At 40.6% G+C, this 13,990-nt stretch overlaps 1 protein-coding gene across 1 annotated transcript in view; it reads right to left on the reverse strand.

Moving 5' to 3' along the window:
* Nucleotides 1-13,480, reverse strand: part of LOC119419366 (interleukin-1 receptor accessory protein-like 1-A) — a 31,311-nt gene extending 17,831 nt beyond the window's left edge. Inside the window, exons 1-2 of the mRNA XM_037686675.1 lie at nt 13,456-13,480; nt 13,051-13,336 (exon numbers count right to left, since the gene is read on the reverse strand). Coding sequence (XP_037542603.1) covers nt 13,051-13,336; nt 13,456-13,480 — 311 coding nt within the window. The remainder of the gene's footprint in view (nt 1-13,050; nt 13,337-13,455) is intronic.
* Nucleotides 13,481-13,990: the final 510 nt, after the last annotated feature.

Below are 13,990 nucleotides of genomic sequence, written 5' to 3' on the forward strand. Positions count from 1 at the left end.
TATATACATATTCAAGATAAACTGCTATACAATTTTGAAGTTTGAATTGTTTTAAAATGACAACAAGCAACTTTTTTCTCAGCCCCTTTATTTCATGAGTACAGTCAAAATTAATCTCTGTTTCTAAAAATTGAGTTAGTTTAAAAAGCTATCAAGAACAAGTAAAATATTATGGTTCATAATCTTTCTACAGAATTTCACTTCAAAGATTTGAAGATAAATTTTAAAAAGTCCTGGTCAACAGAATGAAACTCTTTCCAGTTGATCAGAGGAAGACATCCTTTTTTTAAATTACAAGACAGTAGTGAATATTTATAGACAGGACACTCATAATCACTCAAAATCAGTGGGGGAAGCACTTAGCAAAAGGAATAAGGCAAATTCAGCAAAAAAAGTGATAATTTCATTTTCCTCCCACCAGTTGAACATTTTAACAATGTGCATAAAACAACACATGTCCTGAAATGTAACAAACAAAGAAATAATCACATGGCTTGAATTCCTATTACCCAATATATTGCTTGAATTTATTTGTATTTAGTTGCATAAAAATAAACTAATGTCTAAAATGGAAGCTTTGATCAAGCCCAAACTTGCTTCAAAGAAAAGTGTGAAATCAACTCAAATTTGTGCCAACTTCAACTTGTTTGCAGTTGTTACTATTTTTACTATTTGGTGATCTAACTTCTTGGAATGAACTGTTTCCTCAAAAGAAAAGTGAAATGCAAGCCAAGCCAGTCATAGTACAGTAGTCCCTCGCTACTTTGCAGTTCGACTTTTGTGGACTCGCTTTATCTCGGTTTGTGGAGTCCAACTTATTGTACTATACAAAAAACTTTTTTTTTAACACACAATTGTGGACTGTACAGTAAAATCCTGGTACTCGTGGTTGTGAAAAAGTTAATGACAAAAATAATAATAATTCAGACAGGTGCCGCCATTTTCTTTCCAAAAGAACTTCATTACCCACAGGGCAACGGTGCACATCCCAGTATTCAACAGTGCTTCCAGCCCGCTGCTTTCTGCCAAAATGGAAGGAAAATTTTGATCCGATCCAAACCGGACTAAAAAGTTTGGTCCTTATTTTCCTAGTAACTTCGGCACTCAGTGGCTGCAGAGAGCCAATAAGAACCTGACGAGGACCAGACCAGCCTCTTCAACCAATTTGAATGCTGTTTGCCTGCCCAGGGAGCGTCTCGAGCGGGGAGAATGTCTCTGAGGTCCGGTGTCTTCTCCGGAGCTGACCTGGCCTTTTTTTCATCGGATTCTCTGGATTATTTGGAATCTATCTTGACCATTGTGTGGTTTTGTGCTGGTTCTCCGAAGGTCCGGCTCTCTCTAAAAGCATTTGGTGTTCAACGGCTGCAGAGAGCGACCAGAATCTTTGCAGAACTAGACCAAGGCTGGTGAGTCCCCATATAAAAATTTGCACTAGCTACTGTCCAGTACATATTTGTATGTTGTTAAAATTACGTAGGTTTAAGAGTTTTGATATTTGTTGCAGCAGGTTAGGACTGCAGTAATGAACTGGGTCGGACAGAACCGAGTTGGACTGCTGTTGCTGTGTTCTGCAGAGCCTGGGGAGTAACATTTAGTAGCTACATATACAGTAATTCAGCCCCCAGAGTCTCCACTGAGGAGCTGACATCCCAGTTCAACTCTGCTTAAAGACTCTGGATCATGTTGCGCCTGTTAAAACTAGAAAATCAAAACTCAGAGCAGAACCTTGGCTGAGTGACATCACCAAGGCCGTTAGGCAGCAATGTAGGAGGGCGGAGCGAAAGTGGAGGAAAGACAGGCTGCAGGTCTCTTTTCAAATACTTAAAGAGAGTTGGCGCTGTTATCAGAAAACAGTGAAAGCTGCTAAATCCAAATACTTTTCTGATATAATTATCTCAAGCTCTCGCAACCCACGTGTCCTCTTCTCCACCCTAAACTCTGTTCTCCACCTCACTGAACCATCACCTCTGAGCTGTTCGACAACTTCCTACATTTCTTTTTGGAAAAAATTGCAACCACCAGGGCTCTCATTTCCCTCCAACTCATGACCCATCCATCCCACCGCAATCTGTATCTCTATTTGACCATTTTGAACCCATCGCTCTATCTTCTCTAGAGCAGGTCATGTGCAGCTTGAAACCTTCTGGTTCTCCCTTTGATGTGGTCCCCCCTCGACTACTAAAGGAGGTTTTATTCCCACTCTAGGTCCGTCCATTCTTGATATAGTAAACAGTAGTTTATCCACTGGCGTGATGCCAAAATCCTTTAAACATGCTGCTGCCCAGCCTCTCCTGAAAAAAACAAACCTTGACCCCTCAGTCGTGTCCAACTTCCGGCCTGTCTCCAAACTCCTATTTGTTTCTAAAGTACTGGAGAAAATAGTTGAGTCCCAGTTGAAGTGCTTCCTGGAAGGTCCCACCATCTTAGAGCTATTCCAATCTGGCTTTTCCACAGCACTGAAACTGCCCTGCTGAAGGTCTTTAACAACATCTTCAGATCCACGGATACTGGTGATTCTGTGCTGCTTGTCCTGTTGGGCCTCACGGCCGCCTTTGACACCATCGACCATGAGATCCTCATTGCTAGGTTGGAGCAGTGGGTGGGCGTCACAGGGTCAGCCCTCAATTGGTTCAGATCCTACCTCACTGACAGATCCTTTTGTGTCTCCATCAAGGATTTTAGTTCCGCAGAGGCAGAGCTTAAATGGGGGGTTCCACAGGGGTCCATCCTGGGTCCCCCCCCTATTTTCTTTATACCTGCTGCCACTTGGTGCTATTTTCCGGAAACACAACATGCCCTTCCACTTCTATGCCGATGACTGTCAAATTTACTTCCCCCCTAAGACACAATGGTACATGCTCTATTCAACCGCTGCTCGACTGCCTGGCTGACACCAGGGACTGGATGGCTTTAAACTTCTTAAGTTTCAATGAAAAGGAGTCTGAATTCATGTTGTTCCCTCCCAACGACACAATCACAAACCACTGCATTGACCTCTCCACTCTAACCCTGTCAGAAAAACATTTCAGGCTTCAAACATAAAGATATAAAATTTAAAATTTTTGCGAAGAATCAACAACAAGTGGGACACAATCGTGAAGTGGAATGAAATGTATTGAATGTGTCAAACTTTTTTTAACAAATAAAAAACTGAAAGTGGAGCATGCAATATTATTGGCCCCTTTACTTTCAGTGCAGCAAACACTCCAGAAGCTCAGTGAGGATCTATGATGATTCAATGTTGTCCCACATGACTGATGATGATAAATAGAATCCACCTGTGTGTAATCAAGTCTCTGTATATATGCACCTGCTCTGTGATAGTCTCAGGGTTCTGTTCAAAGCGCAGAGAGCATCATGAAGACCAAGGAACACACCAGGCAGGTCCGAGATACTGTTGTGGAGAAGTTTAAAGCCAGATTTGGATACAAAAAGATTCCCCAAGCTTTAAACATCCCAAGGAGCACTGTGCAAGCAATCAAATTGAAATGGAAGGAATATCAGACCACTGCAAATCTACCAAGACCCAGCCGTCCCTCTAAACTTTCATCTCAAACAAGGAGAAGACTGATCAGAGATGCAGCCAAGAGGCCCATGATCACTCTGGATGAACTGCAGAGATCTACAGCTGAGGTGGGAGAGTCTGTCCAAAGGACAACAATCAGTTGTACACTGCACAAATCTGGCCTTTATGGAAGAGTGGCAAGAAGAAAGCCATTTCTCAAAGATATCTATAAAAAGTGTTGTTTAAACTTTGCCACAAGCCACCTGTGAGACACACCAAACATGTGGAAGAAGGTGCTCTGGTCACATGAAACCAAAATCCAACTGTTTGGCCACAATGCAAAACGATATGTTTGGCGTAAAAGCAACACAGCTCATCACCCTGAACACACCATCCTCACTGTCAAACATGGTGGTGGCAGCATCATGGTTTGGGCCTGCTTTTCATCAGCAGGGACAGGGAAGATGGTCAGAATGGATGGGAAGATGGATGGGGCCAAATACAGGACCATTCTGGAAGAAAACCTGTTTGAGTCTGCAAGAGACCTGAGACTGTGACGGAGATTTATCTTCCAACAAGACAATGATCCAAAACATGAAGCCAAATCTACAATGGAATGGTTCACAAATAAACGTATCCAGGTGTTGGAATGGCCAAGTCAAAGTCCAGACCTGAATCCAATTGAGAATCTGTGGAAAGAGCTGAAGACTGCTGTTCACAAACGCTCTCCATCCAACCTCACTGAGCTTGAGCTGTTTTGCAGGAAGAATGGGCAGAATTTCAGTCTCTCCATGTGTAAAACTGTTAGAGACATACCCCAAGAGACTTGCAGCTGGAACTGCAGCAAAAGGCACTACAAAGAATTAACGCAAGGGGGCCGAATAATATTGAAAGTCCCACTTTTCAGTTTTTTATTTGTTAAAAAAGTTTGACACATCCAATAAATTTCATTCCACTTCACGATTGTGTCCCACTTGTTGTTGATTCTTCACATAAAATTTAAATTGTATATCTTTATGTTTGAAGCCTGAAATGTGGCAAAAGGCTGAAAAGTTCAAGGGGGGCGAATACTTTCGCAAGGCACTGTATATACACTAACATAAACATAGCGTCCCTATTTAGCGTTTTTTTTTTCACTCATCGTGTGTGGGGGGTGGGTGGAACCTAACCCCCGCAATAAACGAGGGACCACTGTATATATGTGAATCCCTTCACTCTAGGAACAAAGGGCTTTCCAAGGATTTGTCTCCTGTTTATACCTTCTAATAAGAAAAAAAAAAAACTGAACATAAAGTGGAGATAATTGGATATGACCTCTTACCGTCACACACTTGCACTAGTACAGTCTCTAGGGAGAAAATAGGAGACATCTCAACAATGCAAATATTCACAACAGGCTCCATTTAGAATTGTGGGAAGGTGTTGGTGATGCTGTGTGATTGACAGACAGCTTGGTTTTGATGCACTGTGCCCTGATGTCTTTCACATCTGTCACATTCTATTTGAGGGTACCTGCTTTGGATATTTGTTAGCGCTTCATGGTGGCTGTAATTCTCCACACATAATTATCCAACGTGTGGGATAATGTAACCATAGGAAAGAATTAGGCATATTCACCCACTCTGAAACACTGACTCATTAGTGGATTTATTAAAAAATAATTTATCAAGTAAAAAAAAAAGGAAGAGCCAAATGATAGAGTGAAGGAGGACAAAAGATGGATGAATCTGAAGACCTAATGTGTGATGATATGCAGAGAAAAGGAGTCAGTGAAAGAGCAGAGGAATAAAAGAGATTCATGGTGGGCACATGGAGATTACTATGTAAATGAAGTCACCTTCACATAAAAACTCACAATTAGACTTCTATTTTCAGACAGAGAAGGACAAAGATAACCATTCACACAAACGCACACATAGTACTTGCACAGCACAAACAGACACTTTAGTAAATCCCTGTGCCTTCATGTCTCGCAAAGAAAAAAATCATTTGAAGTGAAAAGCATACCTAAATAAGACCTTTATAAACTCAACAACAACATCCCAGTGGCAAACCATTAAGCTAAATATATTGTGAAATTAGAATAATGACAATATTTATTCTACAGCTTTTAGCTCACAAATCAGAAATTAAGGAATCAATGGATCTTTAAGATACAATTACATTTGATTGTTGTACGTAAATTTGGATAAAACGGAATTTGGATATTGTAAAAGTAACTACAGTGTGAGGAGATGTCACCATCGCCCTAAATAACAATACTGTCATATGCACATCTAAATTACTGGTACATATTAAACTATAATACTGACAACACAACTAGCACACAAACACTTGGTAAAGTATAAATTTTACATGTGATTTAGCTTTCTTACAGGCACCTTTTGGTTTAAAAGACATCTAAATGAGCTCTAAAACATCCAGTCATCCAGACCAAAGTATAAAACCAGATTTAAATGTCACATCAGCATCTATAATAAAGCTCGTTCCCCACTAGATTAAAACCCTGATAGACTTTTCATGACCTACATGACCTATTAGATTTTGACTGGATCACAGCAAATTTAGAAACCTTGTGTGAAGACCATCATGAGACTGCTACAGTTTTTTTTTATTTGTCAAATACAGTTTTTAATTAAGTTTTCATATTCTAAAAAGCTTTATTGCATGTTCACCATGGTCTGTACATCTGTGCTGTGTTTTTTTTCCCATGATTTTGTCACAATCTTGGACATGGCCTAGGCATGAGACAAGTGTGACGAGTCATGCTTCAAATTCTTGATGAGCATGCATCAAAGGTATGCAGGGTTCATGTCATATATAGGCTAAAGCTTTATTTATATTTAGTAAAATGTTGAGAACTCTGTTCTCTGTTGTCACCAGAAAACTGGTTTATTCCACTTTGTAGTATGCTGTTGGTGGAAAATCAGTTTGGTTTGGTGGTTCCTCAGACCGAAGAAGTCCGTTGGATGACATATGAAACGTCTCATCACAAAAAATAAACCGTCTAGATGACCTGACTGAACATTGGTGGATTTTATACCTGGATTATTGAGCATGAACTTTGGTCTGGCGTCACAATTGCGTAACAATTTATTTATTTTTTTTAATTTTGAATTTTCAAGCTTTGCAAGAACTTGTTCAGAGCATCGGCTCCTTGCAGAACTTTATATTTGCAGATGTATGCGCCAAGTATTGTGTGATTGATCATTCGTGGGCGTGTTTATGCCAAAGAAAAGAAGCAAGAGAACAGCACATTTGTCATTTTGCCTCTATGGCTCCACCAAGAAACAGCATGATGGACTGTTAGAAAATACAGCCATCTTTACAACTGTCCTGGCAAACTTAGTCAAATAAATTATGGAAGGAGATTTTTGTGCATGGAGGAAACACAAGCAGCTTTTGTGCTGGACAGAAAGAAGTATGCTTCTGTCAGGCAGCATGGGGACAAGTTCCTGGTCTGTCAGCCTGAAAGGTGGTGGTCTTTATATGAGAATTTAGCAAATTTGTGCTATTCTCTGGTTAACAACAGCAATACAGTACCAGTTCTTCTTACATTCAAATCCTCTTTTATGAACTGAAAATAAGCATCCACGTTGGCAAATGTACTGTCAGTGCTTTTGAGCATTGACGTGTGCCCCCAGTGGAATGACAGTGGAAGGACTTATTGGGAGTTCTGTGCTACAGTTTTCTCCTTGAGTATAAAACATCTATGCCACAAAGAATTTTTTATAACCACACAAGCGACAACAGATGTCTTAGGTCTAAGGAAGTATATAAAAAGCAATGGATGCTTGTTTTACATAAACATTTTTGATTACTTGCAACAGTTAATAGCAGCATCAGCAGCTAGCTGTAGCACTTCAGATGCAGCCTGTAGAACTTCTGACAGGATTATCAAAATGTTTCTGATGGAATAACCAGGTAACATAAACTTGACAATGATGAAAGGTTTAAACCATTTGATAGGTCTAACAATCACCTGAAAACTCTGAAAATTCAAAACCGCTTCAAAACAGCATTATAGTCTTATCACTATCGAATCTTATTTCACTCAAGGTTCTGTACATTTATAAATATGACTCTTCGCCAAACTGATGTTTGTGAAAATGTAGGATTTGCTGGTGGAGATTGTTACTGTCATGCATTAGGTGAAGGATAGTTATGGTGATATTCCCTTAAGCTGAGTTTTTGGAGGCTTATTCATGTTGATGTTGTCAATGTAAGAGCACAGAGCAACACACTCCATTTGCACATGCACAAATCAAATGTCAAGTCACTGTGTGGCTGTGGTGGCTGGTCAGGGTGAAATAAAAAGGGGATGGAGCTTGAGAGTGTTCTGTTGCAGCAGAGAAAAAAATAAAGCTATTGAATTTAAAAATGAAATTCTGTTAATGGCTCAAAATATTTTGAATTTAGCTACAATTTTGATAATAAATCAGAAACAAAACATAAATATATAGCTACAATAAGGTCTAAATGTCTTCTAACGTTCTGAAACTGTTCTAAAATGATTGAACACATTTTTAACTTTAGGTCCAAGTTTGCAACTTATGTGTTCAAATGGTTTCAAGTATGTGCACTAAAAATCAAACTGTATTCAGTTCAGTTTATTTAAATAGCGCCAAGTCACAACAGAAGTCATCTCTGGGCACTGAACAGAAACATTTAAATATAAAAATAATAATTTAATGTTATTTATCTGAGGAGCAGACTGCTTTGAATTTAACTCCATCACAGACTCTCATCTTGAGCAAGCATGAAGGCGACAGTGGAAAGAAAAAACTCCCTCATGAGGAAGAAATATTTAGCAGAACCAGGCTCAGGACAAGCGGTGATCTGCTTTGACTGGCTGGGTTTGGTAGGAACAGATACACAATGGCAGGTTAAGAATCACTTTAAGAAAGAAATAATATCAAATGAAAACTATTCAGTTGTAGCAAATCTTTTAAGGAAATTAGGTCAATTTGTCCTCTAGTAGTCTAAGATTAAGGCAGCATAAGAAGCCAACCTTATCTATAGGATTTATCAAAAAAGAAAGTCTTAAGCCCAGTCTTAAAACTGGACAATGTGTCAGCCTCACGGACAGAAACTGGAAGTTGGTTCTACAAGAGAGGAGCCTGATAACTGAAAGATCTTCCTCCCTTTCTGCTATTGGAAAATCTAGGGACCGTGAGTAAGCCTGCAGTCTGAGAGTGAAGTGCTCTGTTGGGAAAGTATGAAACAATATGGACTTTAATATAGGATGGAGCTAAGTTGTTGAGAGCTTTGTACGTTAGAAGTAAGATTTGGAATTCAATTCTGGACTTGAGAGGAAGCCAATGGAGAGAAACTAAAACTGGAGAGATTTGATCTCCTAACTCCAACTGGCCTTCCTTTGCTCCATCATTCATTTTGCACCAAATTAAAGTATAATTAGGCATTCATAATAACATATTTTCCAAACCTCATTGCTAATTGCCTCCATCTATGCTTGATTAGAATTGTTTTGTAGGATTGAAATGCAGAAATAAATTAGCACTAATAAACCAAATTAGGATGACAAGTGAAACATAAAAAAATGTTGGGTGAATTTTGTCTGCAATGAAACAAATGTGAAGTAAACAAAACAATAATTTCAGGATTTTTATACTTTATTTATCTGGCTACCTAACATCTTTTTTTTTTCTATTTTGTTCAGTCGTTGTTGATCAATCAAATACTTGTCAGGTTTTTCTAAAATATATATGTCCACAACATGTGTGGTATAAAATGCTCCCTCCATTTGTCTGTCAACAGTTTTCTGGGAGAAGTTTTAAGCTATTTGTGCTTCCTAACAAAGTTAATAATTTCAGCTCAGCTATGAACATCTCGTAGTTTCTGATTTGGGTATCTGAGAGAAATTTTCCCAGTTAAACAAAAGCAGAAAGAATAACATCTGTGTTCTGGGCAAAGAGAAGCAGTCCACAGAATATTAGTGTTCGCTAACATTTAAATAAAAGGGGAAAAAATGGAAATTGTCAATAATTATCACAATAATTTGGTAAAGATCAAAGTGTATGTTCAAGAAAAGAGCCAATGCAGACTGGTAAATTATTGCAACCAAATGAAGTCACCATAATGTGCTGTGTGTTTTCAGAGGGTTTTAAAAGGGTTTATTAAATTCCCAGTGAAGTGAATATATGAGGTGAGCTGTTGATTAAGGAATTTTATTGACCATAAAGGTTATAAGTTGCTGCCATATGTAGCATCCACTAAAATGTGCATGAAGTTTAAATAAGTTAGCGTCTGGTCATCTGTTTGGTGCCGTTTTCCCACCATATTGTACGGACACGTTCAGTTAAACCTTTAAAATTACCAGGGCGAATTGTTTTTTATAAATAAAAGCTAGAAAATTCAGATGTATAGTTAAAAATTTATAGACTCTCAGTCTCGTGGGACATTGGTTTTGTTTTTGTTTTTGTCCCAAATGACCAGCACCTTCTGTTTTGACATTTAAATCCATCCATCCATCCATTATCTTTACCCGCTTGTTCCATTTTGGGTCACGGGGGTCACCGGTGCCCATGTCCAGCAATCACTGTGCGAGGGGCGGGGTACACCCTGGATGGGTCGCAAGTCCATCACAGGGACACATAGAGACAAACAACCATTCACTCTCTCACTCACACCTAGGGACAATTTAGAGATATCAATCAGCCTAACATGCATGTTTTTGGTCTGTGGGAGGAAAACGGAGTACCCGGAGAAAACCCACGCATGCACGGAGAGAACATGCAAACTCCACCCAGAAAGGCACCTGGACCAGGGTTTGAACCAAGGACCTGCTCGCTGAGAGGCAGCAGCTCTACTAGTTGTGCCACCGTGCTGCCCTTGACATTTAAATTTCATATTGAAAGCTAATCCCTAAATTTATCACAGAAAGTAAAAATAAGAAGATGAAGTATCTGCAAAAAAAAATTTTTTTTTGTCAGTTAGGCTGACATTTAGTTCAAATCGAAAAAAAAAAATCAAGTTTTAGCCCTGAAGCTGACTTGTACGCACCTATTAAACACTCTTATGAGCTTTTAAAATATGAAAAAATAAGACTTGTTTCTTTCAGCTGCTCTCTTCTTCTGGGGTCACCACACAGAACTATCTTACACGAAGACATGGCAATTGTTTTTATATCGGGTGCCCTTCTTGGCGCAACAGACCACAAAGCTACCACAGCTCTCTGTGTGGAGCAGAGAGCTGCCATCTAGGGAGCCCCAGGGAGTAGATAGTCAGGATTAAGGGCCTTGCTCAAGGGCCCACGGTGGGGCAAATAATGGTGGATGCAGGTGTGGGTGCTTCCTCTTTCCCACCCACATTTTGATGTTGATGGTCCGGGGACTTGAATTAACGACCTTCTGATGACAGGCCCGCTTTCTTTAACCTCTGCATCCCCAAAATAAGTAAGAACATGTGTATTATTTTCCTAATTAAACAGACATTTGAGTAAGAATACTGACACTTGTTCAGATTTAGATAATTTTCAACCTGGTTTGCATTTTCAGTTTGAACCAGGCTTTTGATATAGACCTTTAAACTCGCACAGTTCTTGGGGAAAGTGTTCGGTTTTCAGAATTAACATGCTGGAGTTGTGGCACAGTGGTGCAGTTGGTAGAGCTACTACCTCTCAGCAAGAAGGTTGTTGGTTCAAATCCTGGCCCGGAATATTTCTGGGTGGAGTTTGCATGTTCTCTCTGTGCATGTGCACTTCACCACTTGCTCTTGCCGAGATCAGATGCTTCTCCCCTCTCCGCTTTGCTTTGCTGCTCTGTTTGTGAAACTGCTTCTGAGCCTCTCTTGCATATCCTCCGAACCATAATTATGGACTTGTTCTGATCAGTTGGTCCCTCAACTCAATTTATAACATTTCTTCAAAGAGAAAACAGCTTTAGGTGAGCCGATTTGCCCTGTTGGCATGCACGCAGCTGGATATCTCATCGACTTGGAAGACTTGATGATGTGTCTATCTCTGCTGCCACTTGTGGATTTTAAGGACGGATATTTAATTGGATTTACGATAACTGGCTTCTGCTTTTTGGATTCATCTGGTTGCTGGTTTTATCTACAATCAAGGAAGTTGTCGGCAGCAAATTTTGGACCCGATCACGCTGCTTGCCTTTATGATGACTTGGTTCATGCCTCGAGTACCCAGACTCAAATGCTTTGGGCAGAATGGATCAGATTTCAGGGATTTTACTCAGTCACGTTCCATCGTGTGGCCATGTTATTTGGACATTTCGGAACCAAGTGGAGGGCAGCACGGTGGCGCAACTGGTAGAGTTGCTGCCTCTCAGCGAGCAGGTCCTTGGTTCAAACCCCGGTCCAGGTGCCTTTCTGGGTGGAGTTTGCATGTTCTCTCCGTGCATGCGTGGGTTTTCTCCGGGTGCTCCGGTTTCCTCCCACAGACCAAAAACATGCATGTTAGGCTGATTGGTAACTCTAAATTGTCCCTAGGTATGAGTGAGAGCGTGAATGGTTGTTTGTCTCGTTTGTCTCTATGTGGCCCTGTGATGGACTTGCGACCCATCCAGGGTGTACCCCGCCCCTCGCACAGTGATTGCTGGACATGGGCACCGGCGACCCCCGTGACCCAAAATGGAATAAGCGGGTAAAGATAATGGATGGATGGATGGAACCAAGTGGACCAACACAGACTCAAGGTAGATGTCATTAAGTTCTGCCTGTCCCCAAAACAAATGTGTGTTTATTTGAATTTGGCTCCCTTGGCTGGCCTTGAAGGTCATCTTATCTGAATCTGGCTAGAGAACATGTGATCTGAAGCTCACCACCCCCTCCCTGAGGAATTTCCAACCAATAACCAGATGAACGCAGCGGAATAAACTTTGTGTCATCATTTCAAGACTCTTGGATTCTCATAGTCATTATTCTTGACCATTCCTCGACATACCTCGAGAATGTTTATGGATCTCACTGGAGGACATTGACTGATCTCACCGCTCTCGCCTCCCCCCTCTGCAGAATGTCTATGTCACTATGTGCTTGTTTGTGCGAGGTGTTTGTTAATATCAGAGTTTTTTCTTCTCAGGCAGGAAAAAAAAAGTATGATAGGAATTTTTTCGCCTCCAATTCCTACATGTGTCCAGCTTATCACTTTTATTGTCTGTCCAAACTGGTCTCACTTGTAAATGAGTCTTTGGGGCTCCATGTGACTTATCTGTTTAAATACAGTTTGAATGAATGAATGTGTGGGTTTTCTCCAGGTACTCCGGTTTCCTCCCACAGACCAAACAAATGCATGTTAGTCTGATTGATAACTCTAAAGTGTCTCTAGGTGTGAAAGAGAGAATGAATGGTTGTTTGTCTCTATGTGTCTCTGTAATGGACTGGAGACCTGTCCAGGGTGTACCCCGCCTCTTGCACAGTGATGGCTGAATATGGGCACCAGTGACCGCCATGACCCAAAAAGGAAGATGCAGGTAAAGATGATGGAGGGATGCATGGAACATGCAGGAGTTTGGACTGAAATGTATTCGTGACAACTTCCCAAAACTGCATGCACCTTAAAAACCTACCGTAGGACACAGGAGTACAGGCCCACGTCTTGTAGGTCAGCAGGCCTAAACCAGATGGCGTCTTCTTCTTTGCTCATGCGAACTCCGTCGAAAGAGATGGGCTCCTCAAAGTCGCTGTGTCCAAGGCCAGAGCTACGGTACCACATGAGGCTGAGGCCCACACTCTGTACCTGGCTGTAGTTGGCCCGGATGTAGCCGTAGAAGAGAGCACACTTCAGCCGTACTGGCTCACCCTGAAGCACCCGGTATTTTAGGTAGTCCACTGACCAATCTGTGCAGCCATCAGCTTCAAGAAAAAGAAAAAGAAACCTTTAGTAAAAGTATCACAATAGGTGCAAAACTGGATCTAAGCTTAAAAAAACCTGTTAAAATATAATCCTTTATGAAATGCATAGTTTTACTTACATATCAAACTTAAAGATTTCAGCATGGGTATGGGTTATACCACACCAAATCTTTCTTCAATATTTGTAAAAATGAATGAGGTACAGCTATTTTTGTGTTCCCTGAGGTTGTTTTGCTGTGGTGGCCATCTTGAATCAGGTTTAAGTCTTTCAGGTATGCTGTTCCAATTCTAGCAAACAAATCTCCCTCATGTTTGCAGCAACTGCATTTTACCAGTGGCCAGATATCAGTCTCCAGTTAATTAACAAACATTTGTTTATCCAGCAGGTGTATATTTGAAAAAAATGTGTGCGCATGTGTAACCAGAGACTAGGAGACATAGAGAGAAGTGGTGATACTGTGTTCAGATAAAGTAATAAGAACCCTGCTGCGTGCCGTCTGTGAGTGATACAGAGCCTCACAGGGACAGCTATGCTTGTAATTAATACTGTTAATTACCAGGGAGGTAATGTGTGTCTTTGTATGTGTGTATTTGTGTGCGTGTCTGTCTGTTTTCAGAAGTGTTCATTCCCTATACGAATGGTTGTCTGCCTAA

This window comes from Nematolebias whitei, chromosome 13 (genome assembly GCF_014905685.2).
Source record: "Nematolebias whitei isolate Nwh7 chromosome 13, NemWhi1, whole genome shotgun sequence".
NCBI lineage: Eukaryota > Metazoa > Chordata > Actinopteri > Cyprinodontiformes > Rivulidae > Nematolebias > Nematolebias whitei.